This window comes from Schistocerca nitens, chromosome 3, assembly GCF_023898315.1.
Source record: "Schistocerca nitens isolate TAMUIC-IGC-003100 chromosome 3, iqSchNite1.1, whole genome shotgun sequence".
NCBI lineage: Eukaryota > Metazoa > Arthropoda > Insecta > Orthoptera > Acrididae > Schistocerca > Schistocerca nitens.
Window position 1 is genome coordinate 62436072 of NC_064616.1, and position 22285 is coordinate 62458356.

At 43.8% G+C, this 22285-nt stretch overlaps 1 protein-coding gene across 1 annotated transcript in view; it reads left to right on the forward strand.

Moving 5' to 3' along the window:
• The window catches only part of LOC126249073 (uncharacterized), a 215600-nt gene that overhangs the window by 150572 nt on the left and 42743 nt on the right, over window positions 1-22285 (forward strand). Inside the window, exon 3 of the mRNA XM_049950725.1 lies at window positions 19276-19430. Coding sequence (XP_049806682.1) covers window positions 19276-19430 — 155 coding nt within the window. The remainder of the gene's footprint in view (window positions 1-19275; window positions 19431-22285) is intronic.

Below are 22285 nucleotides of genomic sequence, written 5' to 3' on the forward strand. Positions count from 1 at the left end.
GCTTTTTTCTGCACACATCTCCAAACTCGGGAATTACAAGAACATCAGCGTTGTCGCCATAATGTTAGACCATTTTCGCCGTACTTTTCAATATCAAGCACTAGACACCATCCTACCGATCGCTCGCGCAACGTAATTCCCAACATATAGACTCTAAATTATTTCTCTACAACCCCAAACTCTAGCGAGGTGCGGCGTGCTGTAAACTACTGACTAACTAGAAACAAATAGAGGAAACTATTATTTCCACTCTAGAATACCGATGTCGATGACATGACAGATTCCAAATCAGCCCTATAAATTACAAGCCAACTAAGATCTTTCCCATGTCTAGAGAACAGCAAACGTGTCTTCCACACACCACAATCGATCTTCTCTCAACTAAATAAAGGTGCTAAATCTGCAGAAGTAGTCAACCGAACAATTTACATGGGAGGGAATAACGGTCCAGCGCAAACGCACCATCTTCTCAAATTTACACTTGATCACGTAAGCCGCCAAATACATACCAAGTATTAGTTCACTATTCTGTCGTGTAGAGAACTGCAAAGTTAACTCAGAAACGTTCCTACACTCCAACAGGCCTATGCATTCGGACAGGGGCTTCCGCTAACGGGAAACGGGAATCATTACCACCACAGGCCATGCGTACATGGAATCATTCTAGAAAACCGGTCAAATATATCTTTTTTCATTATAATTACAATTAAATGTTACGATCGCGGTCTCAATTGAATGGCATTCGACAATGAGCGAAGTATCGGAAATACACCATGCTGTCGGCAGTGACTATGGAAATGGAAATATCTCTACCTTCCTTACGACTGGACATACTCTTCACCTTGCTATCACAGTACTCCAAGTCAAATCCATACCCTCCTTACGACTGTACATAGTTATTTCCTTCCCACAAACACATACTTTATAAAACCTCTTGTTCAAATGCGAACATATGACGCATCCATTAGTACTAACTATAATACTCCGCCAGTAACTGATTGCCTACTATACGAAATAATACTGAACGAAAATCAACGATGGGTGTGCATGTTTCTTAGGTTTTTCTTGCGAGTCCTACCACCGTGTCCTAGAAAGGGAGACCTAATCGGCTAGATGTTAAAGAAAAAACCGATCGCACCTACTACTGCATGTTACTGTCACAAGCGGTCTTGGTTCTACAGGTGGACACAAGTATCCATGTTAAAAGCTATACCCGCATTACAAATGGAGGTACGACATGACCTCTGAATGAGGTCTTTTTTTCGGACGAATACAATGACGGTGATCGTACAAATGCGTATTATCCGTCCACAATGCAACCGCGTGATAAGATCACTCAACTTTGAAAGTGATTCGGCTAAGGAACGTGGTATGTAAGTGGTATTTGCGACTCCCTCACACCATCCCAACTAAATAATTCTACAGTATTTCTATTGCTTTATGTCTCGAAACCATATCAGAGGTATTGCGATATATCCACTGAGTTATAAGCGATGACTGATTGAGAAGGAACACAAACAGTAGTAGTATATGATATGCCGATTGAGGTCGTAAGAAGAAAAATGTACACTAGCTTCTCTGATCTCTAGTGTTATGCTATCCGCTAGAAATGATGTCGGGCATTTCGAAACAGCTCTTTCCATTCAAGCACATATCTGCGTTGGATCCTATGGACAATACCTTTAATGATTACAACGACTACTCAATCATATTTGTAGCACTCCCATATCTCGAAACGAGTCACCTTTCCCAAACCTAGCTGCTACAGTAAAATTCCAACTTGGTTTTAGCCAGCCCCTATGCATCTTGCAACTGCTTCTATTTCTACAGCTTTCCGCATGTGATTGTTCCAGTTTAAGTCGGAAGTGAGCAGAAGTCGGAGAAAGACATACCCACCTCCTTCGGCAACCAGTGTAGAAACAGAACGACCTGAGTTAGTGCAACAGGACAGTGTTTTGACCATTCGGCGAAAATGCGCGCAATGTTGTACGTCCCCAAACTACATACAAGTACTACAGATCAATGTCCATTCAAATCAATCAGCCAAACATGCTATCATCCTTATTCTGTACCCCCCAACAGAGAAAAATTACGAACTTTAAAATCTCATCCCATTTAGAAGTCAATTAGGCACCGATGCTGACAAAATGACACATAGCTGCGGTGCGGTATAGAGCGTAGGAAGAGACTTCACAATGCACCCCGACGCATAGCTGCGGTGGAGCTCCAGCACAGAGAAAGAGATTTTGCAATGTTTCCCCAGAATACCCAAGTGTGCAGCCCTCCAAGCATTCCTAACTGTTTACTAAGTCCCTTACCTCAAACTGCTACCGCTGCTGCCGCCTATTAAATATACAGGCACCACAGAGGCCACTTTAAAGTTTGAGCAGCTATACTCTACACGAATGATCGTATCACGCTGACTATACTAAATTGCTCTGGTCCTGTTTAAAACACTGTTTTCTAACACGCTTTTGTACAATGCCAAACATGTCGTTGCCTTCTGCCATGACTTCGAGGTCTGTGCAAGGTTCTAAACTGATATTAAGATGTTCTGATCGACGGCCTTTCGCAGGAAACTAGACTTTTCACCTTGTAAATCATATTCTTACGACGGATAGCATAACGCTGGATGATTTAAATAAAAGACAGATACAACATAAGCAAACTGGAAGAGTTTTATGGCGTTGGCGTAGGTCTCCAAACTACAGTCCGAAAGTCATTCAGAATCTCTAAATTTAGAATCGCCTCTCACACTGATGGAATAGCTGACGACTCTGGTTACCTTTCGACTGATTTCTCATATTTCACTCATGTACGTGATCACTGTTTCGCTGCTAGCAACCCCCAGACGTTGCTGTCCATCCACGAAAACTTGTTCCCCAACTCAAAAAAGCCATATCAGTCAATCATTATGTGGTAACGAGTGCACAGATGTGATCAAAAAGTCACCATCGATGTACTCTAATAATGAACATCACAGTTGATATCGTGAAGAATTTTACAGTAACTTCAGCACCGGCCAATGATCTGACAGCAAGTTTCCCCAGTTTCAGTATCATAGTCAAACCACCCCCTCTCGACTTTGCGAGTATCATTGCGAACATAAATGACTGTGCAGTACGCCAATTCAGTGTTAATTCTCAAACACATAAATCATCAAAGTATACCAGACAACGCTCCACATATTTCTATCACCTCGAGCATAGTGTTTAATTTTACGATCTATCTCTATGCGCATGAGAGTTGCAGAGTATTCCCGCTGTCTTAGGGTAAAATTAGAGAGTGAAATACCCTCCTCACACTGTCTTTGACCAACCAGCCCTGTTGCACCGTTAGTGAAGTAATCTGCAACCGACCAGAATCAGACCGCTACACTCCACTTCTCGTGAATGAATGGAGCTTTCTGAGTCCTCACCTATTTCGAGATGCCTCCATGTCAAGGAGCTTAGCACTCCTTATCGATTTATAGTAACAGATTTCAAAGTGCCATCACGTAATAGCAGACAGATAAGAAAAACAAGAAAAGAATGATTATTATAGGAGACGGAGCTCCAGACGGATGGAATTCGACGCATTTTTATGTAAATCAATCAAGCTATCAACTCTAAAGTACTGTTCTGGAGTCTACGATCAGTGCCTGGAAGGTATTAGTAAGAGAGAACATAAACACATGCACTACTAAGGCTACAATGTTCTGCACTTAAAACGGGCCTATAATCTTAGATCACCTGCGTTTCTGACCTATCACACGTATGGAATGTAGCGTTACTAATATTTCTTTGTGAGAAATATATATCAAGTACATGGCATACATCCTCCTTCCCGGTTTCTCAATAAAAAGAAACTATGTTATCGAACCGTAAAACACTTGTTCTTCGTGATACGAGCACAATATAGCTTTCCAGAGATGTATAGTGTCCACTGTTCACATTAGATCACCGTTCAGAAAATACACAATGCCTGCATCAGGCCTATATAAAATGATCGTTACTAGCGGAGGATACATCCTACAAGGAAACAGATAAACACATAGCAGCAGTGTCCGACATTTGAAAATTGCAAGTCATTCCATCACTAACTCTGTAAATAGCACATCTGTCGGGCAAATGTGTACACATGGATTGCAGCGCCTCAAAAGCTCCTATCGCTAACTTAGTTAAGACGCTGAAGTCTCGATTTTACAACCAAGATGCAATAGGGAGGGCCGCATAAATCAAAGTCCGTTTAGAGGAATGCGTCAAGACTATCACCGGTGCCCGCGGGCTCTATTCGCGCGGCACACGCCGTTATAGACGTGTGAGAGAGAAAGCATTACAGAAACTCTCTATTTTTCAGCGCTTGATGTGTGTTTGACGTACTGCAAGCGACGATCTTGGATTATGTAATGGGATCGTGCAGTGGCTGTGTCCTAGAGCACATGGCGAACAAAATGTATGCAGCCATCTTGAATAACACTTCTTGCGTCATCAGCTGACATCATGACAGCACCCTCTGGTGGAGGCGATATGAACTAGATCACGTGGCAAATCCACTGGCTGCGGCAATCTTGAATAACAATACTTGCGTCAACACCTGACGTCACGGCATCGCCCTCTGGCGGCGCCGAAATGTACTAAATCAGTTGAACTCTGCACCTCGTGGTGAACACACTGGGTGCCGCCATCTTGAATTACGGTGCTTGCGTCATCACCTGACATCATGAGGGCGCCCTCTGCTGGTGGCGAAATGTGCTAAGCCAGTTCGAGTCCAGACCCAGTGGCGAACACATCTGCATAAAATTGGTTAAATAATAAAGACAAGTCCTTTTTTCCCATGAATCCTTACGAGGAGGTGGTGGTCGGGCGACTGAGGTTAGTACAAGTGTCCTTTCTTTCGCGCCATTTTCTTACCTTAGCAGCGAAACCCCAAGTGAGCTTGTTCACCGCCAAAATTCAAACTTGGTGCCAGTTCATAGGAGGAAGTGATGGTCGGGTGACTTAGGTTAGTGGAGGTAGACTAAGTGAGTTATCTTCCCACCATTTTCTTTGCTTAGTAGAGATAACAGTGGTGTGGTCCATTACCCTCTTGGAATTTGAACATCCCGCCATTTTTCTAGGGGAGGGGGGTGTGGCACTTTTCTGCCAAAATTTAAACTTCCCACCAAAATCCGCCATCTTGGATAATGGTACTTGCGTCATCATCTGACGTCATGGCCGCCATCTTGGATGGCATCATGCTCTGTTGCCAAGTCTACATGACGCCATCTTGGATAACGTCATCTCCGCCATCTTGGATACATCTGGCAACAATGCAGAGTGATCTCGTAGCACCCTAGCAGCAGTACTGCCTTCCTGGCATAAAGTGTGGACATGATCGAACCGGGGCATTGACCATCTAGGCATGGTTGAACTACAGACAACACGAGCCGTGTACCTCCTTCCTGGTGGAACGACTGGAACAGATCGGCTGTCGGACCCCCTCCGTCTAATAGGAGCTGCTTATGCACGCTTGTTTACATCTTTGGGCGGGTTTAGTGACATCCCTGAACAGTCAAAGGGACTGTGTCTGTGATACAATATCGACAGTCAACCTCTGTCTTAAGGAGTTCTGTGAACTGGGGTGATGCAAAACTTTTTTTGATGTGTGTATTTTGAACAGGACCCCACGGCCGGAAACCTACTATTTCCGTGCTACAGCTGTTCGAAAACATTTCTGCTGGGTAGGTATGCAACAGAGTACTCATGGTGGCATGTGGTTACGTTGGATCGGCTGACGTCATTTGACGTCTGTCTTACCTCTCTGACCTGGTTCGAGGCTCATTCCCGTGTCCGTGAGTGTTAGAGGAACGTGGTTGAATACACGTTTGCAGAATAAACAGACACGATCGTTCTGAATTGCGAAGCTCACGGTAATGGAAGAGCTGCTCGTCGTCTTTATCGAGATCGTTATCCACAACCCCCGACGCCATTGCATACCCTTTTCGGCACAACTGCACATCGTCTTTGAGAAAGGGTACCTTCACCGGCATCAGGCGTGACTCTGCTGCTCCGAGGAGATGCCACACACCCGAATTGGAAGAGACCGTACTGCAACACCTGGAAGAAAATGCGTCAACGAGTACACGGACAATTAATTTGGCTGTTAGTGAGTGAAACTGCAAAACAAATGCTATACTGGGTCACGCATAGTCTATTACGTGTAAAAGTGGTCGCGTTACCTACGTGTTTTCAAATGGTTGTAACACGGGAACGATAAGTTTTCGAACATGCCTTCTAATTCATAGTATTATCTACTCAGTCGCATCTACAAGCCATTGGAGTTTGTAACGGGAATTTCCGAACGCCCTGTGTATTCCGAAATTAAATCCCACACTTCAGTGCGCTGATTAAAACTTCCTAGGAGATTCATACTGTATGCACGAACGGGTGTCGAACACTGAACGTTTCCATTTGGTAAATAAATAGTCTACCGACTGAGTTAACCTGGCACAACTTATATCCCTGCTTTCGCACATTCACTTTCTCTGGTACTCCTCTCCTGCTTTCCAAACTTCTCAGAGTATCTCCTAGATATGAAACTTCCCAGCAGATTAAAACTGTGTGCCGGACCGAGACTCGAACTCGGGACCTTTCCATTTGCCGTGAAAGGTAAGGGTCTCGAGTTCGAATCTCGGTACGGCACACAGTTTTAATGTGCCAGGAAGTTTCATATCAGCGCACACTCCCCTACAGAGTGAAAATTTCACTCTGGAAACATCTCCCAGACTGTGGCTAAGCCATATCTAAAAATGGCTCTGAGCACTATGGGTCATCAGTCCCCTAGAACTTAGAACTGCTTAAACCTAACTAACACCCAGTCATCACGTAAGCCATATCTCCTTAATATACTTTCTTCCGGGAGTGCTAGTTCTGCAAGGCTGTACAGGAGAGATTATGTGATGTTTGGAAGGTAGGAGACTAGGTACTGTCGGAATTGCGGCTGTGAGGACGGGTCGGGAGTCAGAGTTGGGTAGCTCAGTTGGTAGAGCACTTGCCCGCGGAAGGCAAAGGTCCCGAGCTCAAGTCTCGCTACGTATGTGCCCTAACATCTCGTATCTTACCTTCGTGGGCCTTACGTGCAGTGTGTGTCGGAGGCAGTAGAACCGTTCTGCAGTCAGCTCCAAATGCCGATTCCCTAAATTTTCTCAATAGTGTTCCTGGAAAACAATGTCACCTTCCCTCCCGCGATTCCCATTTGAGTTCTCGAGGCATGTCTGTAACACTTGTGTGTTGTTCGAACCTATCAGTATCAAATCTAGCAGCTCGCCTCTCAATTGCTTCGACGTCTTGCCTTAAACCGAGCTCGTACGGATTCAAAATACTCGAGCAGTACTCAAGAACAGGTCGGACTAGTAACCTATATGTGGTCTCCTTCACAGATGAACCACACTTACCTAGAATTCTCCCAGTAAACTGAAGTCGAGTATTAGCCTTCCCTACCACAATCCTCACGTGCTCGTTCCATCGTTCTATTTCATATCTCTTTGTAACGTTACGCCCAAATATTTAAACGACGTGATTATGTCAAGCAGGAGGCTAATAATACTGTCTCTGAACATTACGGGTTTGTTTTTTCTATTCATCCGCATTAACTTCCATGTTTCTACATTTAGAGTTAGCAGTCATTCATCATACCAATAGAAATTTTATCTGTCATCTTGCATCCTCCTGCAGTCACTCAACTTCGACACCTTGTCGCACACTGCAGCATCAGCCTTGGTCTCCTAGCACTAGACTTCGGCCTGGAACGTCCCGGGTTCAACGCCGGACGGGCGCGATGATTTTTTCCTCTTCCCATTCCCTCCACGACGCCCTCGGGTCCCCTCAGCCTGCTGTGAAAGTGAGTACCGGAATCTTTGGGAAGGGGGGGGGGGTAAGAGTTGTGTAGGCCGAGAGGCTAGCCACTCCTCCCCCTCCAAGCATCGTGGTGAATAGAAAGACTGCTCTCTACCTGCAGTCAAGCTTGCGCCACAGCCTTCAGCCTTTACTGTACAAGATTAATCTGGCCGTATCAGTCACAAAACTCCTTCCTGGTAAAATGCTGGAGGCTATCTTCTTACTCAGTTCAAAGTTCGTGGCTCTTACAACAAATGTCACAATAACGACATGTCAATACTGAATGCTTTCCTGGTTAAATACATCTGACAAAAAATGTGCCCTATAAATTAGTGGATGTTATTCACGACGGCAACCACTGACACAGCGATATGGTTACATAAGGCGTGTGAAATAGATTTTTAAATACGAGCGTTGGACACAGTTAGTTAAATATGACTGCTGTTTTGTGCCCTGTAGACACTCCGACACTGACACTGGGCTTTTCTAAAGTTGCTACGTGTTCTCCAGTAGCAAGTCACGTACATTTCCTGAAGATGTATGTATTGTAGAAAGTGACTGCCTTTGGGCGCCTCAGGTTCAGGAATGACGATGGAGAGGGAGTCTTCTCTGGCGGCGCTACAGCATTCACTGTTTCACTTCAACTCACGTAACCATCACTATTCAAATTTCTAGGACTCAAGAGGACCGCACTGCGTCGTTGATTGTTTAAACTCTGTATTGTGTGAAGTGTACCAGGATTTCATTGTTTCCAAAACACTCGGATCTACCTGGATTCAGTAATGTGAATGATAATATAGGGAACTGTATCTTCGTGAAACTGGTTGAATCCTCGTTAGCCGCTTTTAGTCGTCTCGTTGTCTCTATAGAGCTGTATACGATTGGTGGGGCGGGGGGGGGGGGGGCGGGGGGGGGCAAGGAGATGATGTTGGTTGGTGGCCCATACCCTCGTTCTATAACACACACTGCACTCAATTATTAACTGAGTTCTTTATTCATAAACAGAGAGCTACTTAAGTTAAGCTTCTATGTGCTGTGGTACAAGCTCTCCTATATAGTCCACTTTAGCTTCACTGCTGTTGAAGTACAAAGTTCGCTATGAACACTATTATGTTCACTATGTGCTGCCTGTCTCTAACCTGGAGGCTGACTGTGACTCCGTCTCGGTGAGACGCTGGAACTCACACGGCATACAGACTAGAACTGACCCACCGGCCCTCCGGGCCGCGGCGGTTATCTAAATACTGGCGGGCGGTGGGCGTTGGCGGCTCTTTTCCAGCGTGACTGTCAAAAAAATGGTTCAAATGGCTCTGAGCACTATGGGACTCAACCGCCGAGGTCACCAGTCCCCTAGAACTTAGAACTAGTTAAACCTAACTAACCTAAGGACATCACAAACATCCATGCCCGAGGCAGGACTCGAACCTGCGACCGTAGCGGTCTCGCGGTTCCAGACTGCAGCGCCTTCAACCGCACGGCCACTTCGGCCGGCGCGTGACTGTCATTGGCCTCCATCGATACTATCGTAACCTCTATGCCACATGGTGTGCTGGCGCCTGCGTATGCCAACACACAACTGAATTTCAAAATCTGCGATAATGATAGAAGCTGAAGAAATGAATTAAAATTTGTGCCACAGCTACAAGATTTAATTCATTTCTTCAGCTTCTATTATTATCGTAGATAAAGTTTTGACTCATATGTCTCACGGAAAATTGAATTACATCTGTTGTATGTCAAAAGTTTTAGAGACTGAAATATAGATTGCAGCTCTTTTCCACCAGATACATAACTCTGTTGTGTGTCTCTTCGATACTACCCCATAAATTTCAGCAAGGTGCTGCCGACCTTAAGGCGTCTACTGTGTGGAATGGACTAAGCGAACATGCAGTACTCATTCGACACGCAGGTATAGATAAAATTTGGCCTATTTCACTTAGTCAGCAGCGTGACAGATGTTTTCAAGTGAGCTCATGGGACGGTCACCTTGCATGTTGCCGTTAATATAGGATGGCTAGAATAAAGCTGGCATAAGAAATGTTTATTACGTTTAGTGGCAACGAAATTTACACCGCAAGGAGAACATTAGAAAAATACCCAAAACGAGTACGAACACCTGAGAACGCTAATATAGTGGAAGATAGAGCACAGAAAGGTACGGCATAATATCAACACCAGTTACTGTGCAAGTCGAAATAGAAAGATCGTCGCGCCAGTACATTATCAAAACGACCAATGTTTTAATCCTGATAAGCTTTTGGTTATAGCTATCAGTTACAGCTGTTTGACCATCTGAATGTTCTGTAGGTGATTTCTGAATGGGATGGGATTCGAGCATGAGAATTCTCAGCTTTTCATTTCTTCAAATGACGTCCGGCTCGACCAGTTCAAGCAAGTGAACTCGAGTCATTATACCATTGAAAAATGTTTGTATTGTAGTCAAGTGGGACCTTTATTTTACCCGTTATTTTAAGTAAACCGGAAAGTGGAATTGGGGGGAGGGGTGTTAGATTTTCAGCTGTCGTCCTCTTATTTTTTTCATCACGGGCCACTGCAAAGACTTACCGTCACGATCACTCAATACAAATTTCGTCTGCGTTGTGACTTAACGGATGATGTTTTTCCGCTTTCCCTGTGTGCGGTGTAAATCTTCGACACGGTGTCTATCGAAAAACCAAGCACTTCGTCTACAGTGGTTACAGAGGCACCCACCAAACGAGCACCAACAATTTCCCTACTTTCGGATTCACTTAATATGCACTCAAAACCACACGGAGCACTATTATGACTACGACTGACTCGTGCAGTGTATTTGAAGCCATTGTAAAGGTGCCGTCCGTGGTCAGCTACAACAGCGCCACTTCATCACTTGGCTAGCATCTGCATTTATATTCACGCATACATTTCTCGCGGTGTTTAAATATAATTATTTAATCCCTGTATGCACTTATACGTGTGATAGTTGTATCCGTACCTACTATTATTGTGTGAAACTCTCGGTTGGAAGTCCATCAGATATTTCTTTCTCCTCCCGCTGTTGTCTAGATTATAACATGCTGTTAACATAACTACATTTAATGTGACGAACTTCGATAATGCCTAAGGGGGAAGTCTACATAATTGATAAATAATAAAATATGGGTTATATTTGAAACTAAAAGAACAGCTTATGCAGGAAAATGACTTCATTTAAGAAATGTTACAGGATAACAGGACGAAAGTAACTACGTTTTCGTCTAGTGATCTTAATTCCAATATTCACATTTTTGCTTATTTGATGTATGGATACTTGACGTTCTGTCGGAACGAAGGAAAGAAAGAAAGAAAGAAAGAAAGAAAAAGGCGGTTGGAGGTTAACATCCCGTCGAGACGAAGCGTAAACTTGAACTGAACAACGGAGCAGCAGGAAGTTGGACCCGTCTTTTCTAAGAAGCCTTACCAGCTGTCATCTTAATCGATTATGAGAAACAGGGCAACCCTAAATCTGAAACTGCGGACGGAGAACTGAATCCTGCTCCTCTCGACTGCAGTTACGTTGAAGCAGTAAGGTGAAATTAGCTGATATTTTTTCTACCCATCGTATCTCGGATCCACGTCTTGCTAATTAAGTGAAGACTTCGATTTATGATCACCAACGGAGTAACTCAGCAGCACGCAGACCTAAGAGAATATGCACGTAACACGCAGGAACCAGCGGGTTTGGTAGCAGCCTGTTCTTATTTCTAGTGAGCTCTCGTTCAAAATCTTGTTTACAAAATTGTTAAGGCTTTCGTGGCCACTTGTTGACAAACTGCCTATTGGCTTCTGTCTCGGGTTCTTCGGCCGACGTTCATCTAATGATTTTTCTGACGTTTCGCCAGCACGAGTGGCTGGCATTGTCAAAGCTTCACCCTCCATTGCCGGTGGTGAACTGGAGGCGAGCTCGCGGCCGCAGACTATCACACGCGCTTGTTCAGAGAAGCTGTAGAAATCCAAAAACACGCGAACAGTTTCAACAAGAAAGAGGAAAGCCTTAAGGTAAACGAATCCTGGCTTCCCGTACTGCAGCGAACGACCGTCGCAGGTAGCAAGAGGAGAACCGCACCGGAAATCACCGCGGAGAAGCCCTCGGACGTTGGCGCGCCAGGTACATATAGTCTGCGGCCGCGAGCTCGCCTCCAGTTCACCACCGGCAATGGAGGGTGAAGCTTTGACAATGCCAGCCACTCGTGCTGGCGAAACGTCAGAAAAATCATTAGATGAACGTCGGCCGAAGAACCCGAGACAGAAGCCAATAGGCAGTTTGTCAAAATCTTGTTTGCCTGAAGTTGTACTTATTCGCATACATATGGTAATTTCGTTTCTTTACATGCGCTTCGTTTTCCCGGGATTTTACCCGAATAATCACTTTTTCCTGATATTATTGGGACAATACTTACGTTTGTGTGACTTACATCTATTTTTCATCGCGAACACGTGAAAGCCACCACTGCCTGTTGTAATTCAACCTGAGAACATAGCAAGTTATGACTCAGGCATTAAAACCTTGAAAATATTGCAGCCAAGATTTTCAGCACCCTAATACAACTTCTGAGTGTAAATCATCTCTTCTTGTCAGTAACACGCGTGAAGTGATGATGAAACTGCATCCTGCTTGTCTTAATGCCTAACGGCAAGAAAATCATTCACTGAAATGCAGTTTCTCGATGTATTCACTACTGCAGCTGGTGTCTCGAATTTCTCTACTATTCGAACTTAATATGTTTAATGGAAAATTGTGTATTAAAGAAAAATCCTATGTCCGCTGAAAGTAATTTTGTTTTAAGTTCGTTGTGCTCTCACCTGCTATTAGTATGAGCAAAGGATGCATGAGCACATGTGTCAACGAGCATGAAAATCCTTATAATTGAAATAATAACTTCAGGAGGAAAATTTTAAATTAACTTCAATTAGTATTTAGACAGCGAACGAAAATTAATGAACAGCGGGTACAAATATCCTCTTATTGGTCACGTTGTGTTCAATGGAAAAGTTTCACAAAAAGCAAAAAAATAGCACCATATGCCTTACAATCCCCGTAATATCATTTGGAGTGTAGAAAATTACCGTGAAAGAGTCCCTATATCCTTGGATGAAACACGGAAAAATATATATTGATCCTCCATGTATTCAGAGACGCCGTCTGAAAAAAAGACCTGAACAGGAGCATGGAATGGAATGACGCCAATGCAGTGCAAGCGAGCAACGATCTTACCAATAATCCTAGTAACACCCATCTCAGGTAATTCACAAGATAAAATTCTGAATTTCACGAATCGTCAGCAGGCAGTATGTTGTCAACTGCATCCTGCGCAGACCAAGCGTCTTGGAAGACTAGTTCTTTGTCCAGGCACACGCTACTCTGACTAGCAACCTGAATTGTTCACAAAGCATTGCTCTCGAAGTGCTACAGAAAGACATGCTTCTCTCTACTCATCAAAAAATTAGACTTTCCTAGCAGACGAAAGCATGACTATAAAGTCTTTGAATCATATGAGTGGTCCGCATCGCGCACATTGACTCATAACATGAAAGACGGTTATAACAGACTGCTTTGAAACTTATTTAGTAATTAACATAGCTGTGGACATCACTTGGTGCACAGCCAATGTCGATGTACTGTCACTAGTCCCTATTGGTAATGTGGCTAAGATTCAAGTAATCTTAACGAGTTTGCCATCGCAGCTACCACATCGCTTACAACAAAGCAAGGTCCTTCTGACCTCAGTCTCAGCAGCTAGAATTAAGATAGCCACTCATGAAGCAATCCGAGCTGACAGCATCTATCTGTTCAATATATCATTGCAGCGTGCCAATCATGATGCAGCTTTCTGCAACAGTGAAAACTGTAGATTAACAAAAAGTGGAGATCACCCAAGTTGTTTTACCTGAACTAGCTACCAAATTTATCAGGTGAAATGGAAGGTGAAGGTGAAACAACATCTCTCGGATATAGGAGTGTCACGGAAGCCTCAGACAGACAACGTCCACATATGTAAGGCAAGAGAAAATGCACAAATGTCGTAATTGTCGTAGGTATGGTAGATATCTCAAATAACAAAAATACCATAAGTCCATTAGAACAGGTAATCACCTGTGTGTTAATTCTAGAATAAGAAACAACAATGTACCACCATCCTACCAGCATAATCTTTCTAGCTTTACAAATGTTCTTCTCCAGGAGACAAATAAGATCTCTACTCATCTGCCGCGCGGGGTAGCCGCGCGGTCTAGGCGTCTTGTCAAGGTCCGCGCGGCTCCCCCCGTCGGTGGTTCGAGTCCTCTCTTGGGCATGGGTGTGTGTGTTGTCCTTAGCGCAATTTAGTTTAAGTTAGATTAAATAGTGTGTAAGCTTAGGGACCGATGACCTAAGCAGTTTGGTCCCATAAGACCTTACCACAAATTTCCAATTTTTTTTCCACTCATCTGCAGAAGAAACAAGGCTTTTTTTCTTAAAATAGATGGTAGAGACTAAACGCCGACTTTGAAAAAGTTGTATTTGGTTTCACAAACCACTTACCTACAAGAGATACCAATGCTGGGAACATTTCCAAAATTAGATACCTCATAGTTATAGCTTTCAATTGTTCCTTTGTCTGCTACTCTACCAATCAAAGCATTGGGAAAATTCGCAGAAGGCGGCACAAAAAAGTCACAGATTCTCCAAAAGGTTTATTTACAAAGAAAGTATGAAACACTGTTCTTCTACTCCGACGAATAATAATGGAGGTACAAGATTTTCAAGTTGAAAGTCACCGGATAAAGGCCGCACTTTAGAAAAAAAGATTTGCTACGGAAATGAAAGTGCTGAGTCTCGCTGAGACCGTCTCGAAGCAAAATTCAACTAAAAGTTTAAGTTCTTCCGTCTTGGTACACTTTTAAAATCTAGCAAACAAAAATTAAGTTCTTTCGTCTATGTATGTAGTTAAAGTTCCCTTGGAACAGTCTACAGTCAATGTACTTCAGAAATAGTTTAAGCAAGACTTTAAAACATCCACAACCACGAAAACAGGCTGTCGGCGGCGTGGCAGCGTCGCAGGTGGCTGAGACAGCGCTATCAGCGTAGAGCTCCCAACTGGAGTGACCTGCTGATGGATGGCCGTGCACCGCCATAAATACCGTCCAGCGGTAGGATATAATGAGATATGTTTCGTCCACGTGGCTCGCGAAATAAAGTAGGTTCCCCACGACCAGCGACCTCTGGCGGTGTAGCAGGAACCGCAAAGTGTAACACCAGGAAATCTCCGGTGAGAAGTGGGTGCCTGGCAAGCGGGCAACCCCAACGCTCGGGTGTATGATGTGTTGTAGACCTTGCAGATAAAACATCGCGATTTGCAGGATTCAACCGACGTAACTAGCCACGAATTAACCTGCAAGAAAAGCGGTAGAGTTATACTCAAATTTAGAATGGCGGATGAAAAATAAATAGGGGAAGTCATGCATACGCGTTCTGCTGTCCAAAAACTAAGAAAAGAAAGTTAAACACCAAAAGAATCTTCCATATTTGCAGTAGAAACATATGCAGTTGTAGAGACTAACAGATACAAAATATTCTTAAAAGTGTACGAAGCAGTAGTAAACAAAAACACAGCAATAATAAACTCTGACTCAAACGTGCTGTGAAATCCGTTTGAGGTAGAAACTATGGTAGAATTAAACGTAAATTTGTTGTGGATCGAGTAGGAAGAAGAAAAAAGTATCAGAAGTAATTTGAGTTGCGCCTCAAATTAGCACTAAATGTAATTAATGTGGACAAACTATCGAAAAATGCAATTAGGAGCATAATACAGTTGAGCATACAGTTCTCATATCTTCTGTAAATCGAACGATAAACAATCTTTTCATAGCGGGGAGAAAGTACGGAAAATTAGGGGGAATCAGCTATGCACGTTTGCAAAACGACACGATCTGTGCGTCCTAATAAAACTATGCTTAACAGAATCCGACAATCGTATCATCCTATGGTCGAATGCTGGTTCTTCTTCGCACACTTGCATCAAGTCAGCGTTTTTCACACACATTGCTGTTAACGTGATTGGCGATGTAAATTAAATTCTGTTGCAATGGAAACGTTATGAGAGAAGCTGGGCTATAAATTTAAAGCAGATCACGAGCCATGGCCAATGTCTTACGCTTTGCACTATCTGAAAAGATGTCGATTCAGCCAGGACTTCATATGATGTACGTAGTTAGAAAAATTCGAAAGGAAATATAGATATTAAGTTCCATGAAAAGAAACTTCAAATAAAAACCACGTGCTGTCGATTAAGCGTTCGACAGGAAGAGGAAAAGAATATTAGATTTACGTTATGAATGATAACACCCACAATTCTACAATATTTACTATTTATTTCGCAAACCGGTTTTCGGCTGTTACGCCATCAGGTACAAAGGCAACTGAAATAAATAGTAAATATTGTAGAATACTACACCAGTGTGGTGCATGTTTTCATTCATAACGTATAAAATGTTCTACCAGGAACCGACGGAACAATCAGTCAGTGCAATATTGGATTTACCTTCCACTGGAATAAATTGTTCAGCAGCTAACGCATTACCTTAAAAAAAACTCCCACGGTAGATATCCATCAAGCCTCCGAAATCATCATTACGCAGCACCTACGTTAATCAAAGTGACTCACGACGTCAATAAAGTGATGGACAGACGTGAAGCGTCCATTTCTATATTGCTTGACTTCAGGAAGGCTTTTGATACTGTTGACTTCGATATATTACTTATTAAAATGAAACAGTTGTCTTCCACAAATAATGCAGTGCTGCTGTTCGACAGCAGCCTAAAAAAAAAAAAAAAAAAAACCTCTACGAGTGATCTGTGGGCCAAGGTCAGCACGAAAACAAATGCTCTCTGGAATCCGCCACCGTCCAGTCCATGCTCCATTGCATTTCTCTCTGTATTTCAATGATATTTCATGCGTGCTTCATTCTTGTAACTACCACTTACATGCTGATGATGTCCAATTGTAAGCCAGTACCAACCCTACGAACATACCCGCTGTCGGATCACGTTTGAATGACGACCTGTATTCAGTATCACGGTGGACACAAAAAGTGTGTAAGGGGGAATTTAAAGTAGACTAGGGAGGCAGTGAGAATTTGGGTCGAGGGGAAGGCGTGCTGTGGAGTTGTGCAACCGTTGTGCCAAGATGGCTATCTGTATGAGACCAGAAGAGTCTCTGAAATTGTGTCATGTTATTCTTAAACAAAACCCTAAGAAGTCACTGGTCGTACTCATGTAACACTGAAAGCTGTTCGGCGTATATTTCCGTGAAACAGTTCTTCCAATGTTTCTGAATGGTATCCAATTACCGCTTCAGTACACAATAAAAGAAACTTTCTGGCAGATTAAAACTGTGTGTTGGACCCGGTCACGGAGCCAAGACCTGTGCCTTTCATGGAGAAGAACTCTACCGACTGGGAAACCGAAGCACGAGTCACGATCTGTCCTCACAGCTTTACTTTCGCCAGTGCGTCATCTTCTACCTTCTCATTCTGGACATAGTAATAGACTTCGTCATGATCTTCTCTGAAAATCTGATCTGGGAAGAACAAACTTTTGCAGCACGTAGAAAATCTCTCTCCTGCGTACATGCACACCAAAAATGTAGAAAAATATCCCCACCTCAGGCTACCAAAATCAGTCCAGTATTTAATGCTACCAAATCTTTACTGCCGTGATATAGTTCAACACGCCACAAAAAGTGAAAACTTCAAATAACTCGAGCTAACTATGAATACTTGGATAAGGTATGAGTGAACATAGTTGTACAAGTGCATTAGTACTTCCTTACTCATTGAGGTTGGATGTGATCGGAGAGGCAGCGTGATTTTCACATGCTCTGTTCACTTCATCGATTTCTTAATCACTACTTTCCTCTCCAGAGAGAGGTTTAAAGGGGGTGGGGAGAACTGTAGAGGAAGACATAGGCAATTATACATCCAGCAAATAATTGAGGGTGTAAGTTGCTACTCTGAGATAACAAGGTTGGCTCAGCAGAGGAATCTAAAAGCTAAATCTTTATTCATCTTCTTCTCCATTTCGGCTATATATCTGCGGAACAACTAGCTAGTAACCCGCGTCTTATCCAAAACCACTCTGTCTCTCGGCATAACACAGTTGGTTTATTTCTGCTCAACAGGGAACCAGTACGTTCCATTTCCTGCCTTGCATTTCATCTGCTAATTTACCATATTATTTCTTGCACTTACTCCGACCAGTCAATTTTTTGGCCCATTTTTAATCCTTCTGTGCTGTTAACTGACATTTCTGTTAACGTCATTACTCACGTTCGACAAAAACGCAATGAGGAAATTACTTAATCCTCGCAAGACGAAGCGAGTGGGAGGGTAGTTTATGCCCAGCTCCTGAATATGTTGTAAAGTAGTTATGTAATTTATATTTTAAAATGTTTAAAAAATATTTATAGTTTTTAATGATTTACTTTACCAGATTCCGTAACTGTTTTGGCTTTTTCATTATAACGTAACCCAAAATCTTAAGTCTTCGTAGTGAATGTGACTTTTTGCAACAAATGACTTTTTCATTATTTCAGATTAAGGGTCCTTCGTACACGTCTATATATATCCAGAATGAGATTTTCACTCTGCAGCGGAGTGTGCGCTGATATGAAACTTCCTGGCAGATTAAAACTGTGTGCCCGACCGAGACTCGAACTCGGGACCTTTGCCTTTCGCGGGCAAGTGCTCTACCATCTGAGCTACCGAAGCACGACTCACGCCCGGTACTCACAGCTTCACTTCTGCCAGTACCTCGTCTCCTACCTTCCAAACTTTACAGAAAGTATGTTACGAATAAAACTGAGCGACATTTAACGAAATCTGTATTCTTGTTAAATTTTTTGTGGTGGTCGTCAAGTACCCCTCCTCTCTGTGAACACATTACAGAACATATGTCGGTATTTCTAAAATTATGATAAAAGGCCTTTTCAGGCTCTGGATCCTACTTATTCATCAGTTACTATTTAAAAAGGATGTTGTTAATACAAGTTAACAACAATTAGGGAAATTTGTTTATTTTTTTATTTTTTGTGGTGGGCAGAAAGTCCCCGCCTCCCCGTTGGTAGTACGCGTTGTGGAAAATGCGTTGCTATTGATAAAAATTGCAATTCTGAAATATCACACATTCATTACTATACATTGTCACTATTATTATTATTATTTTATTATTATATTGCTCGTGCATTTGATAAACTGTAACGTAGACTCACTATAGCTGTCTTGTTAGATGTAAGAAAGAGCCTGAAGGCCCTCATCTTGTCGGGTGGAATAAATGTATAAATAAGTAAATAAACATTAAGTACCCGTCAACATTATTGTAAGCCAGAGAAGACTTAAGGAGAGCATGGTGTGTGTGTGTGCGCAGCGCAGCCGCTGGCGTTCGAAGTGCCGGTGACGACGGAGAGCCTGATCCGGCGGCACCCGCCGCGCCGCCTCAAGCGCCTCGAGGACCAGCAGCTGCCCCTCACCCACCAGCTGCTCGACGAGAAGCAGGCCGAGGCCGAGCAGCGCCGCCACCAGGTCTGCTCTCTTCCTTCACCTTCTCCTGTGCACGGCCGCCTGTACACCATACCTGTTATCGAATGGCTCAACGATCGCCGAAGCGGTCACATTCATTAAATGTCAGAGAGAATTCGTTCGGGACGATTTAAAGGGGAGAGAGCAACGAAACTAATTGTACAAAAAGAAGATACCTGTCAGAGACACGTTGGAACAGTCCTCAGGAAATGTTCACTGGACTCACGTTCGGGAGTACCACAGTTCAAATCCGCCACCGGGAATTCACATTTAGGTTTACCGCGACTTCCCCAAAATCGACCCAGGCTAACGTCGGGATGATTCATTGGAAAGGGTAGGGCCGACTTCCTTCCCCATCCTTGAAAACAGTCCGAGCCTGTGCTCTGTCTGTAACGACCGTGATGTCGACGGGACGTTAGACAATAACCTTCCTTCTTTTTCCTCCAGGAAGTGTAGTCCACCCACGAAGGAAGAGGCTTACGAAAACTTCGTTCGACCGCCACTTGGGTATTGCTTATTGCACTACTGGCCATTAAAATTGCCACACCAAGAAGAAATGCAGATGATAAACGGGTATTCACTGGACAAATATATTATACTAGAACTGACATGTGATTACATTTTCACGCAATTTGGGTGCATAGATCCTGAGAAATCAGTACCCAGAACAATAACGGCCTTGATACGTCTGAGCACTGAGTCAAACAGAGCTTGGATGGCGTGTACAGGTACAGCTGCCCATGCAGCTTCAACACGATACCACAGTTCATCAAAATTAGTGACTGGCGTATTGTGACGAGCCAGTTGCTCGGCCAACATAGACCAGACGTTTTCAATTGGTAAGAGATCTGGAGAATGTGCTGGCCAGGGCAGCAGTCGAACATTTTCTATATCCAGAAAGGCCCGTACAGGACCTGCAACATGCGGTCGTCCATTATCCTGCTGAAATGTAGAGTTTCGCAGGGATCGAATGAAGGGTAGTCACGGGTCGTAACACATCTGAAATGTAACGTCCACTGTTCAAAGTGCCGTCAGTGCGAACAAGAGGTGACCGAGACGTGTAACCAATGGCACCCCATACCATCACGCCGGGTGATACGCCAGTATGGCGGTGACGAATACACGCTTCGAATGTGCGTTCACCGCAATGTCGTCAAACAAGGATGCGACCATCATGATGCTGTAAACAGAACCTGGATTCATCCGAAAAAATGACGTTTTGCCATTCGTGCGCCCAGGTTCGACGTTGAGTACACCATCGCAGATGCTCCTGTCTGTGATGCAGCGTCAAGGGTAACCGCATCCATCGTCTCCGAGCTGATAGTCCATGCTGCTGCAAACGTCGTCCATCTGTTCGTGCAGATGGTTGTTGTCTTGCAAACGTCCCCACCTGTTGACTCAGGGATCGAGACGTGGCTGCACGATCCGTTACAGCCATGCGGATAAGATGCCTGTCATCTCGACTGCTAGTGATACGAGGCCGTTGGGATCCTGCACGGCGTTCCGTATTGCCCTCCTGAACCCACCGATTCCATATTCTGCTGACAGTCATTGGATCTCGACCAACGCGACCAGCAATGTCGCGATACGATAAACCGCAATCGCGATAGGCTACAACCCGACCTTTATCAAAGTCGGAAACGTGATAGTACGCATTTCTCCTCCTCACACGAGGCATCACAACAACGTTTCACCAGGTAACGCCGGTCAACTGTTGTTTGTGTATGAGAAATCGGTTGGAAACTTTCCTCATGTCAGCACGTTGTAGGTGTCGCACCGGCGCCAACGTTGTGTGAATGCTTTGAAAAGCTAATCATTTGCATGTCACAGCATCTTCTTCCTGTCAGTTAAATTTCGCGTCTGTAGCAAGTCATCTTCATGGTGTAGCAATTTTAATGGCCAGTATTGTACTTTGTCACCCTTACTAGACAGTATTTATAGCAGAAATGGAGCAAATCCAAAGAAGAGCAGCGCTTATAGTTACAGGCTCGTTTAGTATGCAAGAAAGCGTCACGGAGATGCTCAGACGATTTGAGTGCCAGCAGATGCACGAGAAAAGTTTTGTTCCACGGAAACATTTACTATTAAAATTCCGAGAGACTACATTCCTTGAATAATGATCCAATGTATAGCTTCCTCATTAAAATCAGAGATTTGAGCTCAAACTGAGGCGTACTAACAGTCATCACGCCCGCACAACATTCGAGGTGGGCAGTTGCAGTAGTGTCCTGTGCCGCGCACTATAAGGTTGTTTGTGGAGTGTAGATGTCAAAGTAGATGTAGATTGTGATTGGGCACACATGCGGCCAGTGTCGAGGGCAGAAGTGCGAGGAATTTTCGCTTTTTGCCATTAAAGAAAGAAAGAACGAAACAAAATGAGAGACGCAGGGGAAAGAGAAATGCTAAAATACTGACGCGACTGGGCTCGGAACATCAGAGTGCAAACGTATTTCTACATATTCGTTTTCAGTTACATGGCTTCGGTGGGAGTACGTTGTCGGAAGATGTTTTTAAGCGTGATGACGCTTTCCAGCTGTATGAGACATAGGAGTCGGTGATTTCGTTACAGAGAGGCCCAGTTACGATTGATTTTATCAGTTAGACCATCAGATATTATCTGCGCCGACCTGTAATTCGACACAGGGTGTGCATGCAATAACACCTTTACGAAAGCGCCTTCGCGTCACAGGTAGAGCAGTATTCGACAGACGGCTGTCATGCACAACAGTGTGCATGCACCACCACGCCAATTTTTGTATAAGCCCAACGACGTACACCAGCAATCTCGAGTGGAAAACTCCTCTGGAGATTGCTGCCAGCGATATATCGTGGCATGAAGTCATCTTAGTCCAGTAGAA